This window comes from Arachis hypogaea, chromosome 14, assembly GCF_003086295.3.
Source record: "Arachis hypogaea cultivar Tifrunner chromosome 14, arahy.Tifrunner.gnm2.J5K5, whole genome shotgun sequence".
Taxonomy (NCBI): domain Eukaryota; kingdom Viridiplantae; phylum Streptophyta; class Magnoliopsida; order Fabales; family Fabaceae; genus Arachis; species Arachis hypogaea.
Window position 1 is genome coordinate 12851491 of NC_092049.1, and position 25636 is coordinate 12877126.

Sequence of the window (25636 nt, forward strand, 5' to 3'; positions counted from 1 at the left end):
CAAGCTGGTTAAGGAGAAGATATAGCGCACCAATTTAAATAAACTTTAGCCAATGTCAACGGATTACCAATTTTACAAAAAAGAGCAATTCCACTTGCGGCAAGTTCCTAAGATTTATGAATTTACATTATTATGACAAGACAAAGTCGGATTCATTTGGGGGGAGCAAGATTCGTGCAAGTTAGGGATAGGATTAAGAGTTTATCCATTCATTATTTAAGAAGAAGTCCGGGGTAGAATTCTATTGTAAGCTACAAAAGAAGGTTAGGTCGACTCGGAAGGATTCATTAACGCGCTCTCTGATCCAATTGGTATTTCATACCGGGAACACTTGATTGAACGAATCTCGTCCTCTATTTCATAATCCCCCAAGCTTCTGAGTTCCATCGATTCTAATAGTGTCGTCACACCACTCTCAACCCTCTTGATCCCTAACCTATGACTCAAGTTGTATGTTTACTCTTCTATTCTTCTTTTACTACATAACTCTAGCTATTATTTTTCAAAAACCTAGTCACTCCCTCAAAGTCAACCAAATACCGTTTTGTCTCAGTAATAAAAAGTCATCTTTGATCATTTCCTTGGAAATCACAATTCTCACAGCCCGGGGGTGGATTATGATAAGTGTTACAGGTCATCATCATGTAAAGCAGTCAAAATTTTAATTACTAGTTCATCATTACCTCTAACCGGAGCATATGTGCTCTTAGCACCATCCGCCATCATAGTATACACTCGTCCCGCCTGCGGAGCTCTCCTAGCATCCTGACTTTTCTTTTCTGGGCAATTCCAGGACATATACCCGGCTCTTCCACAGTAATAACAGACATTCCAGCCAGCCCTACACGGAGTGTTTGGGTGGTACCTTCCACACCTCCTGCAAGTCAAGTCGTCCTGTGGAAACTGAGCTTGTTTTCCGTGTCCTCATCCCCGGTTATTATTATTATTGAACCTCCGGAAGCTATTCTGGCCTTGATGTTGCTATGGAATATTCTCGTTTTGAAGAGCTCTATCCTATTTTGATATTAGATTTACATTTTTAATTTTTAATTAAAATTCAATTTATTGACTAATTATTTACTAATTTTAGTGGGGTTTACATATACTTTATATTATTATTATTATTATTTGAAGCAACTAAATTATTTTTATTAATTTATAGATAATAATAAATAATAATTATTGATAGATTTTAGTCAAATAAACTATAATTTCTGTTATTTTAATCTTAAAAAAGCAAAATATATATTTTATAAATAAAAATAAAAAATATTATTTAGACATCTCGTAAAAAAATATTATTTTCTCATGTTTGAAAATATTGTACAGTTAAATGTATGTCGTAGGATTATCATTTTATTCTATCTAATGTTTATTTGAGAATATTAATAAACTTTTATGTTTTGGTTTTATATGTTAATAAAATACTATTAATTAAGTTTAATAAATTATTACAAAAACCTAGGAATTTAATTTTTATCTAAATAAAAAATTCATTAATGTTCATTTTGTAACAAAATAAGAACATTTATGCTTTAATATATTTATTAGTCAATTTTGCAAAAATAACAATTTCGTTGCTGTTTTTTAGATATTTGTTTTTTAGATATTTGTTTTTTTTAGATTTTTATCAGGTTTTGGTATAACACTTAATTATTAGATCTTATGTATTTTTAAAATTTTGGGTGGGACAATTTGTGGTGGACAAATTGTTGTAGCAATTTTTTTTCTAATTTATCTGCAGTAATATACAAAAAGCGTATTGCATTTTTAAATATTTAAAAGTACAAGACGCAGGGGACGTATTGTGTTATTTTAATATTAAAAACACAATACATGGAGTTATTGTCAATACACAGGAGGTGTATTGACATTACACAGGAGCATATTGACGTTATACATGAGGCGTATTGTATTTTTTATTTAAAAAATATAATTGAAGTATTATAAAAGGAAGAATAGATTTGTTCGGTTGAGTGTGAGTGTAAGTGTGAGAGATTTTTTCCTTGAGAGTGTAAGATTATAAAAATGGAGAGAGGTGCTAGATTCAAAATATATTATAATGGTCAAATTTTTTCTGAAAAATTTAAAGGTGAGTTTTGTGTGTGAGAATCTATGTGATTTTATTATTCCTTTTGTAATAGCATATGAGAAATCTAAGAGTATATTTTGTCAATATGTTGATAATCAAGTATTAAAGAGAGTTACAAATATTCTTTGTAGATAGACTGCGTTAGTATTCGATGGTTTCGTTCAGTTTCAAATAATGTATGTGGCTAATGAAGTAAGTATGCAAGGGATGTTCTCGATCTACCAGCAAACACGGACACAAGTGTCAGTTATCGAGTTATATGTTGAGTTAAAAGAATTTGTTGAGGTTATTTATCGAAATCTAACATCAACTGGACGATTTATGACACTAAAAACGTAAAGAAATTTGAGGGAACTTATCATATTGCTGGTCGAACTGAAGATGTGGATGAAGACGATATAATAGTTGAGGGCACTTATCATGTTAGACGGTTGCACTCTATATTAAGCAATGCTGCAAGATGCCATTTGGAACTACAATGTTCCTTATATGATCATTAAGGTTGTATATGGTTTGGTTAATCCAAAAACTAAATTTATTTTTTGGTTAACCAAAAATTTATTCTTGGTTAATTAACCAAATTGCTTTTATATGATAAAACTAGTTATTAACCGGTTATAAAATTTAAAAATCAGTTTTTAACTGGTTATAAAAATAAAAACCGATTTTGAAAAATAACTGGTTTTTGAAAAAATAAAACCAATTTTTGGATAAAAAATTGGTTTTTAAACCAAAAAACCGATTTTTGGATTAAAAAACTGGTTTTTTAAAAAACTATTTTTTTTTAAATTGAATTTTTATTCTAGAAAATTAAAATTAAAATTTTTTAAAATTTGGTTTTGGTTAATCGGTTTTTTTAAATTTGGTTTTGGTACCGTTAACCAATTTTAAAAAATATGGATATGATTTTAAAATTATTTTGTTAAATTGGTTAACCAAAATATAGTTATGGTTTTTTAACTGGTTGACCATATTTTGATTTTTTAATGTGCACCCCTAATGATCATGACTATTTGGGTTCACATAAACTGCAAAAAGCCAAAAACGTAACAAAATGAACGTATAAATATAAATAAAATATGCACAATAATAGAAACACTATTAAATAGAATAAAAAATTTACCCCATCTGCAAGAATATCATCTAGTAACTGCCTGATATGAGAGATGGTCCACTTTTTATATCCTTGAAATTGCGATCGCCAATCAATCCAGCTGAAATAAAATAAAACCTTAAATTTCACAATCGATATATTTAATAATATATTTAAATAATATATATTAAGTAATTTTACTTGCAAGTAAGCTGAAAATTTTGCTGTGATTGAACCAGTGCTAGGAATGGTAACCGTTCCCAAGTCCATACACATAGTAGTGCCAAAGTGCCATCCACATCCTTGTAATCATAACATGATGTCCGACATAATGCTCTATATAAATGTGTCAGGCAAGCAGATTCCCAACTAAAATCCCTAATCTTAGAAAGATTTTGGAACAGAGGCAAAAACTTCCAGTGGATTAACAATCCTAACTTGTCATAAAACAAATTTGTCCCAAACAAATAATATGTGAATCTTCACGTACATCTGTCTACCGAGTGTTGTACCCAACTACATGCGGTGATTTAGGTGCAAAGCCATGCAAACTTGACACCGCTTCCTTTACGATCAACTACAGTAGGTAAAATGCTAAATTGTATCATAAATTTATTTTTGAGGCCACTAACGTTGTTATTTGTAAATTCTAACATAGGCATACCATCTATTGGGATATCAAGTATCATTGCAATATTTTTCAAGGTAACTGTGCATTTACTGTATGGAAGATGAAACATATAAGTTGGTGTGTTGCGTAAAGTAAGTTTCCAAATTTGATATACGTGATAGAATCTACTATCTTGTAGCTCGATTTCAACCTCGGGATCATACATATCTTAGTGGAGATGTCTTGCACTATAAGAAAAATGCTGAGTAATGTCAGATTTACCGTCGGATTCTTCGAATATATCCGATGGTAATCAATTTATCGTCAGATTTACCATCGAAAATAATCAGACAGGCTCGCCGGTAAATATTTACCGTTGGATTTATTTCGTCCGACGGAATTACCGTCGGATTTTGCGGTGGATTACCAGCTCAGAAAACCAATTAATTACTGGTTTTCCGATGGTAATGTTGGTACCAAACATGTTGTTTCACGCCATGTTACCATTGGATAATTCCTACCGTAATTCCAACGGTAATGTCAATTTTTTTTTTTGGAATTTGAAATAAATAGTTAATTTTAATTTTAAATTTAAATTTTTTTTGTACAATTAGTGGTCAATTCATAAATAATGAAGACTTTTTTTATTTAAAATAAACAAATAATACAATGTGAAAATTAAATAAAAGTCAAGTACACCAAATAAATGTATGAAACAATAAAACAAAAACCTAATATCTACAAATTCAGGTAGTCGTCGTCGTCAGTTTCGTGGCCCTAAGTCGGGGGTGTAGGACTCGGTGACGATGTCCATGTGCCACCAGTTCTACCATTCCCACTAGCAAGGTCGATGCCAGCGGTGTGCATCTGGGCCTGGTACACCTCCATCTGAGCCTCCATATGCTGCATCCGCTCTAGCGACTCCCTAAACTCCAGCCTGAGCTTATCCATAGACGTCACGCGGGTGAGGATCTTTTGATTCCTCTCCTGATAATCATTAAGCTCTTGAGCCTGCTAATGAAGGCTGCGCTGGAGCTCCTGCACTAGAGCTTTAAATCCACGCCTTCCTCGAGCTGGACGGCTTGACTGGTTGTAGAGCCTGACAACAGCCTCAACGTCGAGGTGAGAAGGCTGCTGGTGAAGAACGACCACATCCCGTATACGCTATTATTGTACGAGGCTGAGGCGGTCGCGTGCCAAACCGCATCGAGGTCGACGACTGAGGCCGCAGATCCATCAGTGGCATCTTCCCCACTTTGCTGAGACTGCTGAGTCGCGGGCTCTAGTCTCTGTGTGTAAGACTCCTGTGCAATTAGCACAAGTTACTGTGATTAGTAAGAAAGATATATAGTTAATCTCTAATAATTTCATAGCAGAAGATAATCAGTTATATGTTTACTCACATAATGGTCCTGAGACCTCTGATCAACAAATCTCGCTTTGTTCTCCTTCAACATGTGGGTATACTTGAATGTCTCCTCCAATATGGCCTCATGTTCCAATGCCTTCGACTACACCAGTTGCATTGAAATACAAAATTAATAGAATGCCTAGTAATGATATGCAAAATAAATAACATAACGAAGTTATTAACAATATTAAAGGAACTATATACCAGCCTGGCCTTCGTCTTCATGAAGGTTGCCAAGCCGCCGGTGTACCTGGATGACCTGGTCGATGCCCTATTAACTCGGTTGGTGAGACGCCAACGCCTGAACCCCAAGTCGGCCTCTGAATGAGCTAACATCCGCTTCTTTACCTCCGGTCAGGGCCAGCGCGTCCACTAGTCCCAACCATGACGAACATCATCCAGCATCTGCTTGAGTCGCTGACCCCATCCTATAGTCGAATATCTTCCAAATAGTCAGGCCGTGCTCAGCATCCCAAATAAAGTACAGCTGCAACAAAGAAGCTTTAAATTTAGGTAAACAAGATAGAGGATATAAACTAGCTAAAAAGGTTTAAAACAGAAACAATGAAAGTAATTACCGCCCATTTCTCAAATCAGCACTGCCTAGTCTCAGCAGAGATATTTGTGTAGCTGGGTTAGGGCTGGTCGTACATCAGCTTTATGACATTCGTCATCTCTTGCGTACACGTGTTCGGGTTCGGCAAGAACCTAACAACAACCCACAAACAAGAATCAACACTAATCATTAAATCTAGAAAGAGTAAAGTATCATTTTTGTCTCCAACGTTTGGGGTAAGTCCCAAAGTTATCCCTAACGTTTAAATTGTCCTATTTAAGTCCCTAACCTTTTAAAATTGATTCAATGTTGTCCTGCCATTAGAGATCTATTAACATAATTGATGGTGGGACAAAATTTTGACGATTTTGAAACATTAGGGACGTAAATAGGACGAAAACGTTGGGGACAAAAATGATACATAGAAATAAATTTTAATTTTATCTTTTAATAATATCAATTTTTTACGAATACATAGTTATTCAATTATTTTTAATCACATCTAAGTAAATTACACTTAATCACATTACTTTCATTCTAAATAAATTTATTTTTATAATTTTACTTTTAATGACTTTTACTCTTAAACATTAAAGAATTTTGATACATTAGAGACAAAAAATACAATTTATACTTTATTGTACATGTATCATTTTTTTTTTTGCAAGTTTATGTACTATTTATTCTACAAATATTTCATGATGAGTAAAAATCTTTAAGAGTAAAATTATAAAAAAAATAAATTTATTTAGAATAAAATTAATGTGATTAAGTTTAATTTATTTAGATGTAGTTAAAAAATAATTGAATAACTATGAAGCGTAAAAAATTGATATTATTGAAGGATAAAATTAAAATTTATTTTTATGTATCATTTTTGTCCCCAACATTTTCGTCCTATTTAAGTCTCTAATGTTTCAAAATCATCTCAATTTTGTTCCGCCGACAATTTTGTTAACAGATCTCTAATGGCAGGACAACATTGAACCAATTTTGAAATGTTAGGGACTTAAATAGGACGAATTAAACGTCAGGGACAATTTTGGGACTAACCCCAAACGTTGGGAATAAAAATGATACTTTACTCATCTAGAAAACAAGAATCAGGAATCATAATAATGAAAACTAAAAAATAATAACCAGCCATTCAAATCAACTTAAATCCACTAAAGAGGAATTAGGTTTCAGGAACTTTCAGCAATAACAAGTATAATAATCAATAGAAGAATTTCTAATGTCATTGTTTGACTGACTCAAACATAAACAAATTAGACTATTTGTTTATATATAAAGTGCACTTCTTCTGTTTTCTTATTTTTCTTTGGTCTAAAATGGAGAAATCTAACCCTTTTAATATGTTGGAGTGTTGAAAGTTGAAACAAATTTTAGCACGAAATAGTTTTATGCTTTGAGCTTTGACACTTGAATAACTAGTATCTAATTACATGAATTTTAAATAATTACTATCTACATTAACTAATCCATCTCTAGTGCAAGCTTCTAGCAATTAAACAAGTACTAACTACAAAAGAAACCTACACAGTGAGACAATTATTGGTGGCTAACAAGTACTAATAATTAACTTATTTTATTAAACAATGTAAGTCATACCAAGAAATGTGAAGGAAACATTCTGCTGGAATAATGCTATTTGATGAATTTGCCAAAATGTTTCGCAACTATTAAGCAACTAAATAATCTAAAAACTGAGTTGACGGTATAAACAGCACAAGAAAATTTTTACTGGAAGATTTTTTCGTCTAACGCAAATTATCGGCGGATTTTTTTGTCGGTTCTTTCAATGGATTGTCGAGCCTGAGTTGATGATTAATCCGACGGAACATCCACCAGTAGGCTTTTTATTTTTTTTTTCTGGCACTGTTTAGCCACAACTAACAGTCAAATGAAATTAAAACACTTGTTAACGAAAACGTTATCAGAAATCTAAAATTAGCAAAAAATAACAAATTATTTTATTAAAAATAAATGGTACGAATACAATAAAATATCATAGAAGTAGAGTATTGTACCCTAAACTAACAAAAATGCATAAAAACCTAACCGCTACAAATCCTGATAATCATCGGTAGCGACAGCGTCGTGGTCCCTCTGCTGAGGCGGCGGAGTAGGTGCTGTCGTCGGTGCCCCACAAGTAGCGTTGCCACTAGAACCAGCAGTGCCGCTGCCTCCAGTATGCATCTGCTGGCTGTACTCCTCCATCTGCTATCACAACCAATCGAGCTACTCTAGCTTCTCCGTTAGCTCTGAGCTAGCGGCAATGCTTGCAAGAATCTCTCGATACCTCTGCTCAGACTACTCCTGTTGCTGGTGAAGCTCCTGTCTTAGCTTCTGCACCTCTTCCCTCAGGTCGATAACTTTCTGGGGATCAGCAAGGCTGGTGGCAAAGGTAGGAAGCCGCCAACACGGAGGAGCAGAGGCCACTGGTGAAGAATGAGCCCATCCCGTAGCGGTGATTCTTGTAGGGTTCAGAGGCGGTCTCGCACCAAATCCTGTTGCAATCCACGACTGAGGTATCGGAGATGGCTTCGTCGACTCTCTTAGGCAGCTGAGATTGTTGGGTTGCGGCCTCCAACCTCTGCTGATACTCCTCCTGCGGCACACACGTTAGTTGTGATTAGGATAATAGTTAAATAATTGACTTTAAACCAAATAAAGCTGAAATTTAGGATTAATTTAAACTCATATAATGTGTCGCCGACCGCTTATCAGCAAATCTCTCCTTGTTTGCCTTCAAAGTTTGGGTATACTTGGAGGTATCTGCGAGTGTCACCTCACGATCCAACGACTTAGACTACAAATTAATATATCAACCAAATAATAAACTAAATGAACAAATTAAAAAATGATAGACAAATATATATGAAGCAGGAAATCTTAATTCTAATTTCAAAAACATAATTTTAATTATTTTTATTTCATTAAAAATCTTATAAAAATTTTGACAGAGTCTCCCCGAAATTCGGATTTAGCCACCCTTAAAGGGTTCTATCAAACCTAAATTAACATCATTATTTTCACAGTCAAGCATTTTCCAATTAATTTCAGCAACAGGAATCAACAAATAGTTAAATAATCCAACATTTTCCAGCAATCTCAGAGCCTATCTAACATATTCTAACCTATTCTAACCACCTAAATCCAGAAAAACTTAAAATTAAACACTCTAAACTCTACTAACTACTTAAGTAACTTGATAATGAAAAAGGAAATTAAACACCCTAAATTCTACTAACTAATTCAAGTGACTACTATAACAAAAAATAATGCCAAAATTCTTACTAGTCTCATCTTCGTCTTCATGAAGGCCGCCGACCCACTCGTATACCTCGATGATTGAGGAGAAGTCCTGTTGGTGATGTTCGTTAGACAGTGACGCTTGAACCCCTTTTTATCTCTAAAATGAGCCTCCAGATCACGCTTGATGTTTGGATAGATCCACGAGGTTAGGTGGTCTTTTCCCTGACGAACATCGCTCATCATCTGCTGAAAATGTTTGGTTGTTCGGTGGTCATAGATCTTCCAGATCATGAGGTTATGCTCTATATCCCATATGAATTTTAAGTGCACAAAGTGATTCACCAATATTATTTAGTTGGAAAAAAATACAGTTTAAATACAGTAAATTAATTCTAACCAAATTGGGTTCTTACCGCCCACTTCTGAGACCAGCGCTCTCTGGTCTTAGCCGGGATCTGCGTGTAGATCGGCCACGGATGGTCATACATGGACTTAATAACCTCAGATATCTCCTGTGTGCAAGCATTTGGGTTTGGTGCAAACCTGTCAGAGAACAAACCGCATATTAACAATCAAATAAGATAAACAAACTTAGCATAAACAAACTAAAGATAAACAAACTTAATATTAAAAAATTAAACTCATGACTACATGCCATCGGGCCAAATCCTCAGCCGGATGACAGGCAATGGTGGAGGGGAATCCTGCTTGCGGGCATTGGAGGTATCACCCACCGCAGGCTCTGTCGACATCGTCGCTGCATCTGTAGGGGGCGTAGCAGAAGGAGGTACCCAGTTTGGGTTTGGGACCATGATAAATTGCTAGTCCGATGGACCTGCCTGTGACATCACAGGGGTCGACGGGGTAGCTAGGATAGCGGGCGATGACTAGGCAACCCTAGGGGATTTGGTGGAAGCCCACCCTCTACTACGACCACGTGTCCCACTCGACCTACCTCTGCTGCCTATCGTCATGTCTATACAGCGAATACGTTAATAACATATTAATAATATAACAAACACCAACCAATAATAACATAAGAAGAAACTCAAGAAATAACAAATAATTCAAAAAGTGATTTAGTTTAGTAAATTAAAAAAAAAGGAAATTACATAGTGTTTTAGTTTCAAAATCATTAAATTAGACTTTCAGACCATTTTAACTTCATTCTATCTTATTTTCTTTTCAAAGTATTCTAACTTTCATAGCATTCTAACAAAGCATTCTAACTTTGTTAACAATTTTTCAAAACATTCTAACTTTCAAAGCATTCTAACAATCCAAAAAATTATCCTATGCAAACTCAACAAGGCACAAAATAACATGATGAAACATCACTAGCTATGCATACGGCAGAACGCTGTAATTAATCAGCATAAACCAGCACTTCCAGCAGCAATATGAATCAGCAAAATAAGCTTAAAAATAGTAATTTTCTAACAAAGCAACAGTAACTAGCGAATCATCAAAATAGTTAAGCATTACTCAAACAAATTCAGCAACAATGCTTCAACTAAATTTACAGTAAAACGCAGAATTAATTATTCAGACCAATTCAAATAATCCCAGCAACAAGAATCGGCAATCTCAAATAATAATTCCAAAGACATTGAGTAGAGATCAGAACCTATCAATCTAACTAAATTATCCTAACCTCACCACCTAAAATCAATTTACAACAAAAATTAATCTACCTAAACTATGTACTAAAAATCAACGAACTAAATGAAATTAAGATTAACTAAATAGAAATTAAATAGCGTGAAAAACAGATTCAATGAAAACCCCTAACCACCTAAAATCAACTAAAACATAAATTAATCTAATTAAACTAATTAGAAGAGAGAAGAGAGAAAACCTGGAATAGAAATGGGTGGTTCGAGCAGCGGCGGTGGTGGCCTTTCCAATGACAGTAGGCCAACAGCGGCGAGAATAGATAACAGAGAAGGGGCGTTTTGAGCAGCGGCGGTAGGGCAGGGCAGCAACGGTGGTTCCAGCAACGACGGCACGGGGCTAGAGAGAGACTGCGAGGTTAGAGATAGAGATAGAGAGAGAGAGAGAGAGAGAGAGAGAGAGAGAGAGAGAGAGAGAGAGAGAGAGAGAGAGAGAGAGAGGAAGGTAAGAGAGTAAAGATAGAAACCAATTTCGAAATAAAGGGGAAGAGGGTTCGCAGTTCGAATTTAGGTTACGATTACCGTCGGATTTACCATCGGATTAATCTAACGGTAGCGTGGTGCGGGTTACCAAAATGCAGCGTTTCACTAAACAAGGTTCAGCGTCGGATTTACTCGCCGGTAAATCCGATGGTAGCTAGTGCACCAAAATTTATTTTTTTCCCTCCAATTTTTGTCGTCGACATTACCGTCGAAACATCAACTCCGATAATAATATTTTTGGGTGACGAATTTATTGTCAATTCCGATGGTAAATTTGACGAAAACTCGCCGCTAATGCTTGACGCCAAGTAGTGACCTTAGGTGGTATCTTAGGATTGAATGAATATTCTATATGCAACTAGCTTAGTACCTACAAGGCAGAATCTTTCTTGCGTGTTGGAGGAGGCTGCGCATCTTGAACTACTTCAATTATTTGAGAAGACCAACTACTAGAGAAATCACCATGTTCAAAAGGACAAGCTGGATAATAACAATGCAACAGCAACACCGTTTTGTCCGACACAAATGTAGGATCATTAGGAGGCTCAACTATAACACACTTATCCTTGACAACCTGGTTGAAGCGTGCGCTAATGTCTACAATTCGTTACCATTAGAAATCAGCAATTTGATTAAAGCTTAATCCAGATACCAAAGAACAATGTGAAGAAACTTTCATTTACTAAGATCCGATCATGAATAAGAGTATAAGACTATATATAGTTGATAACTAAGGCTGAGCTAAAATGAGGACTTGATTGTTGAATCGGTCAAATTTTATTATTGGAACAAATTTAAAATATTGAAAGACTTGTTATCTTTTAGTGTAAATTTTAATAAGTTATTTATAGATTAAATAAAAATTATTAGATTTTTTTATTAACCTAATCTAATGCTTTAAATTTTATAGTGCATTAGATAAGCTCAAAAAACATAGACTGATTTTAGATTGACCGTCTATCTAAAATGAGTCTAACAATTTTATGCGTATTAGATGTACTACTTTTTATAAACCATTAGATTTTATTAAATGAACATCATCATATCAAAGAATATTATAAAAAAAAAGAATATTGATAGATTTTATAAATATAAAATATATTAATATATACATACATAAATACATTTTAATATAAAATATTTTAAAAATGATAAGTATAATATTTTTTTAAAAATAAATAAATATAAAATATATAAATACATACAAAAATTATATTATTGTTTAATATGTACAAGCTAAGCAAGACTAATTAATTAGAGGCGGGGAGTGACTCTCCAGTGTCAGCATCCACCAAACTCCTCACACACCCAGTCAAATACATCGTCTTTGAATATCGAAATTTATATAAAAATAATAAGATTACTTAATTATGAATAAACATAATTAAGTACCACTAGTTAATAAGTAATAGATTTAAATTTTCTAAATTTTAAATTTTACTCTAGAGAATAAAATATAATTTTTCTTTTATAAATAGGACTAAAAAAAATGTAAAAAAAACTATTCAAAAATAAAAAATCACACTTTATTCTCTAAAAAAAATTTAAAATTTAAAAAATCTAAATTCATAAACAACACAAATATTTTTAATTTGAGAGATTTAATTTCAACATGACATAGATGAAGGTGTGTAAGTAAGGATTTGAATATAACAGAGAATCAAAGAAAATATATTTACAAAAAAGAAATAAATGAAAAAATTATCAAAGAATATATTTGTTTCTCTAAGAAAGTATTTGGTCATTCTCTCTATATATTATAGAAACTAACCCTTTTTAATAATTTTTATATTAATGATCCTTTTTAATAATTAAATCTCTCTAATAGTTCTTTATAATAATTTTTTTCTTTATTTTACTTACATCCAATTCAACAAGTATGTCTGCTAAGCTCATCCTAGCTAGATGCATATGTGACAAAAATATATCCAATATTTTTTTGGTACTTTGATTCTCATTCATGCAGTCCCTACAAAATTCAATTTTAATGTAAGAAATAACATTGAGCGACTAGAATAGCATAGATCAAGTTAATACATATTATTCATAGTGCAACAAAAATTTTTAAAGATAGCATTAGGAGGAAAACTTTTTCCCAAAATACCCTTTATATTTCTTTCCCCTAAACTAAATATGGCTACATAAAAGACTTATTAATTCATCTGGCACTCATTTGTATTTATCTATTCAGTTATAGGATACGTTCAAATAAAATGCTTTAAATCATTCGAAGAGATATGGAAGAGATGAAGAGATGAAGAGATGAAGAGGTAGTCAATTTCTATTTTGTTTCACATATTTCTTCAGTTTTGTAATATTCATTTGTTAGTTATATGATTGTGCCAATATCAATGTTATTATAGAAGTAATTACAGAAAAAGCACATTAGTAGAGGAGAGATATGGAATATGGTTCATAAAAGAAAGGATGGCTATATCCATGATGATGTGCATGTTGTTAGTGTAAGTATCATTTTAAAATTGTCTAGTTCTAGTTTTGTATTTATATTGCTAAATTTAAAATCATTATAATGAAATTCTAGCATGTTTACAACAAGCGATTGCGAATATTTTAGAGCCAAGATGAATCCTCCAAGAAGTTTCATAAAATGATTCGCTTGCACAAGTCCTTAGAAAGGAGCACCCAGTATGAGTTTGTGGTGTAGATTTTGGACTATGTCTCACCCAGCTTTTTGGTAATACTACACAATAGTCAGACTCTGGTGTGCAAATAGAGGAGTATCAAGAGATGATTGTCGAATTAAACGCTGAAGCAGCAAAAGAGAAGATGAAAAGACAAACAATGGAAATCTTTTGAGATACCTCATTCAACAGCAAGAAAATAATTTGTCACCTGACATTGCTGCATAGCTGGATTCTTTAGGGAGCACACCAACTTTATCTTGTGAAAGGCCATCTATCTTCTTCTGGCAATGATAACCTGCAAAAAAAAAAAAAAAAAATCATGAGTTTGAATCAATTGGTACAAATACTATAGAATTCTATTTGATTTTGTCTTTACTATTTATTTACCTAAGGATAGATACTTTTTTTTAGTTTATAGCCAATGATGCACTTATGACAAATTACTTTTATATATATTATTTTTGCATGTGTGTTTTGATTTGATTGAACGCTATTTATTTTAATTACTTTCTAATAAATTAAACAAAAATAAAAAATGGCACAAAATACAAGATAGAAAATTATTGATTATGAAATAGAGTAAAATGCCTACCAAACCGAGAAAAGAACTAATAACAAAAAAACAAAATATGACGGCGGTTTATAGAATCGCTGCAATAAGATCGTAATGTTATATTTTCGTTTTAGTTTTAGCGACGGTTGCAAAATAGTGACAATACAAACGCCGAATTTTTAAACATTATTCAAATCTAGCAACGGTTATAAACCATCGCAAAAGGGATCCGCAGCAAAGTCCTAGTATACAGCAGTTATTCCAGGGGTTTGCGAAAACTGCCATTAATGGACAATCGATGCTATCTGTTTTGCAGCGGCTATAAAACCGCCACTATCTGACTATAAAACTGCCACTATTTGCCAAAATTTATGTAATAGTATACGAAATTGTTTTGTCAACAAAATTGACTAATAATATATAAAAATATAAATTAATGAATTATTATTTAAAAAAAAAACAATTTAGGCACCTCATTAATATAGAAAAAGGTAATAAAAAAATAAAAAATATTATTAAATTAAATTTAAATGGGTTCTATATATTATCTTAATCTATATCTATAAAAATATAACAATATGTACAAGGGGATCGGCTCTTTTTACAACCTTTCCCCTCTTTTTGACCTTCATATTATTTATTTAACAATTATCAATAAGATCCATTCTAACGAAACTGACTATTTTAACTTTCATATCCATTACCATTTTCGCGACTACTTCTTTTGAAATCACACACTACTAATTGCAGTTTAATTAATTTATTATTTTTGCACGTTGCAGCCTTTTTTGCCTTAGAGAAGCAACTAACCTTCTATCCTTTCAAAGGAGATTAGTGCATAAACCGGTATAATACTAATTCAACGTTTTATCCATTAAATATATAATATTAATAAAAATGAAATCAGTTAAAATGAAAAATTTTGTAAATTAACTAAGAGATCTTGAATTATTAGAATATTAAAAATAAAAAAAATGTTCAATTTGTAACAGATATAGATGATAAAAGATACTATTGAATACAAATAAAATTTTATATACAAATTAAACTCCAATCCCTGTTATATACATTGGTGGTGATGGTAAGCTTCAGTTACGAATTTAATGACTATACTATTAAAATTCAATTTATTATTGCGGTACGTAGTTGAGATGATATATATATTGAGGAATATTTATGATTCCAGTTTTACAAGTTTATAAGTTGTGAATGGCACTATATTTTTTTAAGAAAATATCTTTTCCATCCGTAAAATGATGAGAGACTGACTAGTAATAAAAAATTCTAGCAGTATAAAATAATATAGTCAATTATATTATATTATTATTGTTTAATATGTACAAGCTAAGCAAGACTAAAATTAATTAAGACCAGACTCATGTGGTGTGGTAGATATATAGAGGCGTGGAGTGACTCTCCAGTGTCAGCATCCACCAAACTCCTCACACACCCAGTCAAATACATCGTCTTTGAATATCGAAATTTATATAAAAATAATAAGATTACTTAACTATAAATAAACATAATTAAGTACCACTAGTTAATAAGTAACACACAAACATTTTTAATTCGAGAGATTTAATTTCAACATGACATGGATATAATGGTAATAAAAAGCACGTGTGCCCAGCTACCTACTGCATGCACCTATTCGATGATATGCCCAAAACTAAGACATTTCTAACAAACCAAATCAAAGTCGATTGCCATAAATAAAAAAATAAAAAAAAAAAGGAAAGCGAAACAACAAATAAATACAACATATTCTACCAAACACAAAATATATACATACAGCACTATAAAGAATTAAAGAAATATACCACCAATATATAATCTGAGCCGCCATCCACAATATCATGAATTAAATAATACTAAAACTACACAAATATGTAAAATAAATCAATGATATATAAACAATCAATCAAAGTCAAAGTAAAGCAATAAAACAACCAAGAAGTCAGAGAACATCGTTTGAGCACGCTTTTTCTATGTATGTTCCATTTCGTCCATTCAATGCCACATATGCCCCTACTCTCATGCATATAAATATCCCCCCTCCCCCTGCCTAAGTCTTCACCAAAATCCCAAAGAACATAGCTAATAAGCTTTCCTATCCCAAACAACATAGCCAAGCTTTGCTATTCCAAAAAACACAGCTAAGAGAAGATGGTGTCTGCAAGTGACATCCGCAAGGTTCAAAGAGCAGAAGGTCCTGCAACCGTATTAGCGATTGGCACAGCAAATCCACCAAACTGTGTTGATCAGAGCACATACGCAGATTACTATTTTAGAGTAACCAATAGCGAGCACATGACCGACCTCAAGAAGAAATTTCAGCGCATTTGTACGTAGTTTTATAGTTTTGTTTTATTTTAAATATTTATAAAAAAAATTCGTCGTTTTAGATTTATATTAATTAATACGTAATAATTAACATATTATATGATATATCATATTCACTGCTTAATATTAATAATAATAATAACTATTTAACGATAAAATTATTTTTATAATTATAAGTTTTTGGATAAACTATTAAAATAGCATCTAAAGATTCAAATCACTACAAAAATAACTCAAAAAATTTACAAATGTGACAAAAATAATAAAAATGGTGATAAACAATTTTTATATTTGACAAATAACTTGATGGATGTGAATTACATATTATTATTTCAGGTGAGAGAACACAGATCAAGAACAGACATATGTATCTAACGGAAGAAATACTGAAGGAGAATCCTAACATGTGCGCATACAAAGCACCGTCCTTGGATGCAAGGGAAGACATGATGATCAGGGAGGTACCAAGGGTTGGAAAAGAGGCTGCAACTAAGGCAATCAAGGAATGGGGTCAGCCAATGTCTAAGATCACACATTTGATCTTCTGCACCACCAGCGGTGTTGCGTTGCCTGGCGTTGATTACGAACTCATCGTACTCTTAGGGCTCGACCCAAGCGTCAAGAGGTACATGATGTACCACCAAGGCTGCTTCGCTGGCGGCACTGTCCTTCGTTTGGCTAAGGACTTGGCTGAAAACAACAAGGATGCTCGTGTGCTTATTGTTTGTTCTGAAAATACTTCAGTCACTTTTCGTGGTCCTAGTGAGACAGACATGGATAGTCTTGTAGGACAAGCATTGTTTGCCGATGGAGCTGCTGCAATTATCATTGGTTCTGATCCTGTTCCAGAGGTTGAGAATCCTCTCTTTGAGATTGTTTCAACTGATCAACAACTTGTCCCTAACAGCCATGGAGCCATCGGTGGTCTCCTTCGTGAAGTTGGACTTACATTCTATCTTAACAAGAGTGTTCCGGATATTATTTCACAAAACATCAATGATGCACTCAGTAAAGCTTTTGATCCACTAGGTATATCTGATTATAACTCAATATTTTGGATTGCACATCCTGGTGGACGTGCAATTTTGGACCAAGTTGAAGAGAAGGTGAACTTGAAGCCAGAGAAGATGAAAGCCACCAGAGATGTGCTTAGCAATTATGGTAACATGTCAAGTGCGTGTGTGTTCTTCATTATGGATTTGATGAGAAAGAAGTCACTTGAAGCAGGACTTAAAACCACCGGAGAAGGACTTGATTGGGGTGTACTTTTTGGTTTTGGTCCTGGTCTCACTATTGAAACTGTTGTTCTCCGCAGCATGACCATATGATGCAGTTTATTATATCTCTCTGCATATATGTGATTGTGTTACTTTTTAATAATTATCTTTTGCTTAAGAATAAGGTTTTGATTGTATTGTTAGCTGAGTGAAAACTTAGACAAAAATGTCGAACGTAATTCTTTTATGTGAGGATTTAATATCAACGTTTGTAACTATTAGTTAACAAATATATGAAATTTTTTTCAATTGAGCAACATGACACATACCAATATTTGGTTTGTAATTTCATTTAAAAACAACTATAAACGCCTTCGCATGAGGTTTCATTGAAGATAAAGTCAAAAAGTATTTGGTATGATAGTAGTATAAGGCTTGATGTATTATGTATTTGTAATCTTTATATTATCGTGCGTTTGAACTTTGAAGTATCTCATAGATAATTATATAATAATGTTACTTTTATTGTCTAATTTTTAATATGTTGTTATCCAAGTTTGAATATAATAAAATTAATTTTATAGAAAAAGAATACTCATCATATCATCTTGTGTTACGTTGCTGTAAATACGGAACAAAATTCAATTTCTTAATATTGTGTATTGTTCCAGTGATCCAGTCAAAGCTCGTCGAGTTACAGACATTTAAGTAGCATATACAATTGCTGAAATACATTGAGAAAATAACGGAAGTGTTTGTAACCGTTGGTATTATTTTTTTTTTTTGTTTCTCACGATACGTTACTAGACTCTATTTAAGAATTTATTATTGACTAATAAATTGCTACATGTATAAGACAAGATTCGAACCATCGACATTTGTTTAAATAAACTACTTGCTAGTTATTCTATTATTATTATATTTGTGCACAAAACTGCTCACGATTCTTTTTATGTATAATAGATTAGTGGAATGTGTTAATTAATCTATAATATAGAGATAGCAATGACTATCTATTGAACGGGTATTCTCTTCTTCTCGTCTTCGTTTAAAAATTTTAAAGAAAATTAATAAAAAATATAATTTAATATAATTTAATATAATCTAACAAAATTAACACAATTTAACATAATATCATAACATAATTAAAGTTTAACACAAATTCATGGTTAGTAAGAATGAAAATGATCTCTGATGACTGAAATACCAGAGAATGACAATAGAAATATAATTGAAAAAAAATTGAATTAACATTAATAGATATATATAAATGAGAACAATTAAGTAATTTTATATTTGCATCAATTTAACGAATTTTTGTAGGATGGATACTTGTTTCCATTCTCATAAATACTTTGTGAATTCTCATATAATTTTCTATCGTCAATAATATCCACGGATATTCATTTCGGTAAATTTTTCGTCTTCCATAATAAAAAATACTGTTGCTTAAAGAGATATTGACACTCTATTTTTCTGCGATATATTTAAATGATATTTTTTTTCATCTATTTATAACATTTACATTATTCCTTTCTTATTTAAGATTAAAATAATATATACTTTAATTTAATCTATTCGACCATAATATCCATCAATAATTATTAAGATTACATTTATATATATAAATTAATGATAATTATTTGGTTTATTCAAATAATAATATAAAAATATATTTATTATTATTGTAAATTTTACCACATAATATAAAATATTTTAACTTATTAAAAAATATTTAAATTCTTTATGTATTTTATAATTAATGATAAAATATAAAATGAAAAAAATTTATTACATTAATAATAAATAAAATGTACTTCCTTAACACTACAACATTTTTAGGTTGAGGCAACATTTAAAAAGTGTTGCCTAAAGGCTGACAAAAGGTTGCTTTTGATCTATGGCAACACTTTTGGACCTAAGGCAACGTTTTTGGGTGGCGTTGCATATGCAGCCGTTGCCTTAGATCAAGGCAACACTTTTTTGTTTCAAAAGCAACGCTTTTGAGAGCAACACTTGGTAAGTGTTGCCTTTGGTTAAAAAACAACAACACTTCAAAGGTGTGTTTGAGACAACATTTTTACAGTGTTATCTCTTCTCTCGTATTTTGGTCACTACTAAAAAGTGTTGCCTATTTGCAATAAAATGCAACTCTTTTACGTGTTGCTATAAGTTGAAATTTGCAATTCTTTGAAATGTTGCCTATTAGTTTTGAATATCCAACCCTTTAAAGTATTGCCTTTTCTTTTGGATATGCAACCTATACAAGTGTTGTCTTTTCTTTTGAATATGCAACATATACAAGTGTTGCTTTTTCTTTTGGATATGCAACCATACAAGTGTTGTCTAATATTCAAAATATGCAACTAATAAAAGTGTTGCCTTTTTTATAAAAATAAAAATTATTTTTGTAATAAAAATACAAAAAAATAAAATTTAGAATAAAATTTTTTGTTCATACATGTGTAATTATTTTAATTAATAAATAAATTTATGCACAATAGAAAAAAAATTATAAAAGAGACAAAATAACTAATAATAAAATTCTAATTAAAATAGATATTAAAAAGTTCAATTAGTATTTCAAATTCATGTTCATCAATAATTCTCAACAAAATAAAATTATTGTCTAATAATAATTATCGCAACAAAATAGTAATTAATATTTATCAAAAAGATGTCAATCTACTTGCATATTTTATATCCATGCTTGGCTTTGTTGGAACAATCTGATAGTGTGTGGATCCAAAATCAGTGCCAAATGAAAGCTTTTCGGTAACATCAGAGTAATGGTATGATGAACTCAAAATCCTCTTGCCTCCACCGAGTCCAATAACTGCTGCAGTAGCCATTGTTATACTCCCCTAATAACTATGTGCGAGTAACATCAAACTTCCCTATTAAATCAATAATTCTTAACCTGTGTCAGCAGAAAATACAGGTGTCAGAAAACTCCCAAATTGTTCTAAGTTCTAACCATATGATTATCCATAAAATAGCAAAACAACACTAATAGAATAAAATCAAAGGAACAAAATAATTCAGGATCCATATACTTCAATATTTTAGTGTAGAATCCATTGAAACAACTTATAAAGTTACAGCATATAAAAGCGGAAGTTCCCAAATGAAAAACAAATACATAAATGAATTGGGGTTTAGTTAAAGTTGCATTTAAAAAAAAAATTGAAACATAAAAGGTGCAATAACGGAAAATGATGCATGGTATGTGTTTGATGAAGTACCTGAGTAAACTGAGAAAGAGAAATGCAATTCAGAGAATGATGATTGCTCCAAAAAGGTATTAGCTTAGTAGTTCTTATTTAGAATCATAGAATCAGAAGGAACAAGGTCACAGGAAGAGACTTCACTCACATAACTGTTGGTGTGGAAGGAAATAACTTTGCTGCTATATTAGATTTTTCTCTTTTTTTTTTTTAATTAAAAATCAGTATTTTGTTACATAAAAAATTGCAAAAGAATAACATAAACATATAAAAGCAAGTAAGTATAAGATAGAAATATCTTACGAGGTCATGCCGCAACAATTTTTCTATATGCACCATTTGCACTTAGTGTTCAGCTGCGTGCAGTAGCTTCATACTTAGCCCTGTCAGTCTTGTACATGTCCGCAATTTCAGGGACAAGAGGATCATCAGGGTTGGGATCCGTCAACAATGAGCAAATTGACAAAAGAACCTAAAATAGAACAAGACTAAAAACTTTATGTTTTCCAACATTCAAAACAAGATCAGCATAAATGAGGTGTTTTCATTCACATAGGATTCCATTTAGAAAATTTAAAAAAGAACAGATCCACTTCTTATTAAGTATCTGCAGACCACATAGTGAATTATCAAGTTGGAACTGAAACTATGGAGCTTGCCCAAGAGGAACCTTTGTATATGTGAGCTTGATAAGGCCATCACCTACCACAGTAGTGCACAAGGGTTCAGAGAATCTTCAAACTGAAACTGAAACCAAGGGTGGATAAGTGAGTTAATAGGAGCCTCTAACTACTTTAACGGATTTGATTCTCTTCTTCTATGAGATGATATTCTCCACAAGGATTTTGGACCATTAATTAACCTACAAATTGACGTCATGTGCCAAGTTTGACTGGTCAAACTTGATACTTAACAATATTTGTCTACACAATGCATGGTTGTGCCTCACTTCATATCAGATAAGGTTTCCTTTATACTAATTACTCAAGCTATCAACATGCTGCTGCTTCTTTCATCTTTCACAAATTAGTATATTTGAGTAATATATATGAATTTGTATATTTTATATAAATACAAACTACAATTGCTAATAATCTATTTATGAGTGCCAAAATACCTTCTCAACATAGACTAACATCAACTCTGTCAACAGTCAAGTTAATTAGAGATTTAATTTATCACCCTCCCGTTTAATGATATAAGCAAAATCAACATTTGATCTAAAGCAAAACTACTGCCCAATCTGCAACACTTAATGAAAATTGTCTCAGTATGACAGGTACTAACATCTAGATGCATTAAGGAGATCAAATCAAAGATAAGATGAAATGACAAAACATGTCTAAAGACCACACACAGGAACTATAATGTGTATTATTAAAGCCTACGTATATTTATAGAAAACACTTTGTATAACATACTTAAAAAAATAAAATAAATATATAAAAGGTTGTTAAAATCACATTTTTAACGGTGCTTTTCACTAATTTAAGATGGTGTTTAACACTATGTAATACAATATAAGATAACATGATGGCAAATATTAATATGCTTCCCGTAAAGTAACGAATACATATCCACTAGTCCTTCAAGTTCCCTTCCCAAGTTGAATTCAGCATCTTCTAGAACTAGCTTTCCTGATTCCACCTATATTCTATGAATCTTTAGAAAGTTTTTCCAAACAAGTAAGTGCATATTTTTTTCAAGGAACTTATAATTGAATGTTCTTGAGCAAAATAATTAAATATGTCACCTTGCTGAGATCCAGGATGTTATTAAGAAGCCGGAGTAGTGCCATCGAGCATTTTCTTATCTGAGTAACCGTTGCACACTGTTCGTTGGTTAGACAGTCGTTGGACATAAGAATGTCAAGTAGCCCAATTATTGCAGCCATAGGTGTCCTCAATTCATGGCTGCAATGCACCAAAAAGAAGGATCCTAATTACATGTTTGATAAAACAAAAGTAGATACCAAAATCTAGACACAAGTTTAGTATAATCAATCAGATTGAAACTGAGAAAATCAACCTCATGTTTGCAAGAAATTGGCTATTGCTTGATGCCTCTGCCTTTCTTCTAGCATCAATTTTCATTCTTTTATAAGGTTTGTAAATGTATATGGCAATGCCATCTCTTACATGAAAATCAGACCAGACAAGTAAGTGCTTTTGTTTGCGGAGGAGATGGACAGAGTCGGTCTCGGGCTTCAGAGTTGGATTGCTGCTATGGTCCAACACAAAATTTCAATAACCATAACAACGTGCGCAATCTTCCATATTTTGACACAATGTGAAAAAAATACATAAATAAATGAAATAAGAATACATTTTGATTCAACTAACAAAAAAGCTTTTCATCAGCTTAGTAAAATGCCATACATGAATGTGCATTGTGAAGAACAGAGGGAAATCGATTCTCCCATAAAAATTAATTCATGTGAATTAGTTAAATATAATTAGTGCACTATCAATATTTCCAAACTTTTTATTGATAAATAAACTGAACATAACTCAAACCACTGATTGTGTAGAGGAGTAAGACAATGTTTTTAAAAATAAACAGAATAGAGCAAGTGCAGCACCTTGTAATCTTTTTTTTCATCATTCATCTTTTTTTGAAGCTCACCATTAGTAACAGTTCTTTGATAATCTTCAGAGGAAAACACAGAGCCATAAGATGCCTGTGTTCAAAAATTGGCAACTAAGCACTCCCAAACACAAAATAGAACAACAAAATACAAACCTAAGAATGCAATACTATTTTATAAAAATTATGAAACAATTAAACTATAATCACATTGCTAAATGTGATTACTCAAAAAAGAAACAACAATTTAAATCAAACCTAAGAGGTATTTGAAGGTGAGCGACAAATTGGTAAAGTCTTTGTCCTTCGACATGATCGAACTCGAAACTGCAAAAACAATGAAAAGAATAAAAGGATTATGTGAGCTTCTTCAATCGATTAAACTGAAAGAGATGTGCGTGGAGAGAGAGAGAGAGAGATGTATACTGGAACTATTGTTATTAATTCAACAATTCAACTAAATTAATCAAGTAGTATGTAAAATCAATCTACAAGCCTTCAACAACGACGATGGAGGAAGAGATGCTGAGGACCGAGGCTGAGGCGAGAGGCTTGAGTGAAAGAGGTGAACGGCGGAGAGTTGTCGATTTGCCTGAGAGGATAGAGCACGGCACCACGGCGGAGCAGAGCAAAGGTTTCAGAACGCGGAGCAGAGCACAGGTTTCAGAACGGCGTGAGCAGAAAAACACGACAGAGCATAGCAGAACAAGGCGTGAGCTCGAGCAATGAGAAACACGACGACAGGGAGTAGAGAAGAGGGATTACAGTAGTGGTAGATCTGGCAGCGCAAGGTAGAAACAACAACAACAGCGCAAGGTAGAGACGGTGCTGGAGGTGAAGAAAGTGGCGGTGGCAACTTCTCTCTCCGTCGTCTTCTTCTCCTTCTTTCTCTTCTTCCTCCTTTGATGGCAGTTCTTCCTTTCTTTTCTTCTCTTCATCACTCTCTGTTAATTTCTCCTCACCGTGCATTTTTTTTCTTCTGTCTTCTCTTTTTTCCGTGCAATGGAGAACCCTAATCCTCTTTTTGTGGTGTTCTCTGATCTTCTAATCCTAATTAACTTTTCATTTTTTTGTTTTTTTGTTATTAAGTTAGATTTGTTTTATTTTAAAATTGATAGAAAATGATAATCAAAGTTAAAATATGTATTAAAGATAAAATTTATTTTTTAGAAGAGGCATTAAAAACTTTAGACAACACTTAAAAAATAAAGTTTAAAATAAATTTAAAGACAACTCTTATAAAAAGTAAGATATTAACTTTATAATAGTTATTTTTGTATATTTGATGGGGCAACATTTAGTAAGTGTTTTTTAATTTATCAAAGACATCACTTATAATGTGTTGATTTAAAATATGTTGTTATAGTTCTATTTTTTTATCACTAGTATAAAGTGTTGTTTTGAATATATGTTGCAATAGACAAAAAATGTTGTAGTGTAATGATCATGAAGTATATAAAAATTTAAATTAGATATTTTTATAACAAATTAAAATATTTTATATTATCTGATAAAATATCAAAAATAAATAAATATGATACGTTTTTTACATATACGTGATTTGGATAAATATTATTTAGTAGTTATCAATTTATATTTTTAAGTGTTAGAATGCTTAATTTAATTTCAAATATTTTGATTTTATTTATTTAGTTTGAAAATTGGACTTTATATTAGTCCGTTTAGGGGATTTTTTTTAATCTTGAAAATAATATGAGGTGTATAGGTATCTCTTAAACTATTGTAACTGTGTGAGAGAAAGAAATTAGAGGTGTGAAAAATCACTTGACAATTTCATCAACAATTTCGTTTTTCATGATGAAACTATGATAAGAACAAGTGAAATTGAGTAAGTGTCTTTTTTGTCCCATCAGAAATCGAATAAAAAA

The 25636-nt window shown here is 32.1% G+C and overlaps 2 protein-coding genes across 9 annotated transcripts; one reads left to right on the plus strand and one right to left on the minus strand.

Moving 5' to 3' along the window:
- Positions 1 to 16392: 16392 nt before the first annotated feature.
- On the plus strand, positions 16393 to 18253 carry LOC112741574 (putative stilbene synthase 2). Of its 2 annotated transcripts, none has more exons than XM_025790594.3 (2): positions 16393 to 16718; positions 17054 to 18253. In XM_025790594.3, exons 1-2 carry the CDS (start codon positions 16541 to 16543, stop codon positions 18043 to 18045), a joined length of 1170 nt encoding a protein of 389 aa, XP_025646379.1. In that variant the 5' UTR covers positions 16393 to 16540; the 3' UTR covers positions 18046 to 18253. The 2 variants fall into 2 exon arrangements, with proteins under 2 accessions (XP_025646379.1, XP_072069886.1); XM_072213785.1 differs by having other exon boundaries at positions 16452 to 16722.
- A 2243-nt stretch (positions 18254 to 20496) lies between these two features.
- Positions 20497 to 24775, minus strand: LOC112741577 (histidine kinase 1-like). Of its 7 annotated transcripts, XR_011870646.1 has the most exons (9): positions 24513 to 24775; positions 24244 to 24339; positions 24006 to 24074; positions 23743 to 23841; positions 23190 to 23381; positions 22915 to 23074; positions 21832 to 22808; positions 21465 to 21633; positions 20497 to 20854 (listed from the first exon to the last, which is right to left on the minus strand). XR_011870646.1 is itself a non-coding variant. In XM_072213786.1 (6 exons), exons 2-5 carry the CDS (start codon positions 23763 to 23765, stop codon positions 21514 to 21516), a joined length of 498 nt encoding a protein of 165 aa, XP_072069887.1. In that variant the 5' UTR covers positions 23766 to 23841; positions 24006 to 24743; the 3' UTR covers positions 20707 to 20854; positions 21465 to 21513. The 7 variants fall into 7 exon arrangements, 2 of the variants coding, with proteins under 2 accessions (XP_072069887.1, XP_072069888.1); XR_011870645.1 differs by having other exon boundaries at positions 21465 to 22808; positions 24174 to 24339; XR_011870644.1 differs by having other exon boundaries at positions 23743 to 23810; positions 24244 to 24744.
- Positions 24776 to 25636: the final 861 nt, after the last annotated feature.

Excerpts from the sequence above, each read along its gene's own strand:
- LOC112741577 (XM_072213786.1), bottom strand. The coding sequence starts at position 23,765 with ATGATGAAAAAAAAGATTACAAG. Across the intron at positions 23,385-23,742 it reads ATGAAAAAAAAGATTACAAG|CAGCAATCCAACTCTGAAGC; the intron begins GTGCTGCACTTG and ends GTTGGACCATAG. Across the intron at positions 23,075-23,189 it reads CAATTTCTTGCAAACATGAG|CCATGAATTGAGGACACCTA; the intron begins GTTGATTTTCTC and ends GGTGCATTGCAG.
- LOC112741574 (XM_025790594.3), top strand. The coding sequence starts at position 16,541 with ATGGTGTCTGCAAGTGACATCCGCAAGGTTCAAAGAGCAGAAGGTCCT. Across the intron at positions 16,719-17,053 it reads GAAGAAATTTCAGCGCATTT|GTGAGAGAACACAGATCAAG; the intron begins GTACGTAGTTTT and ends TTATTATTTCAG.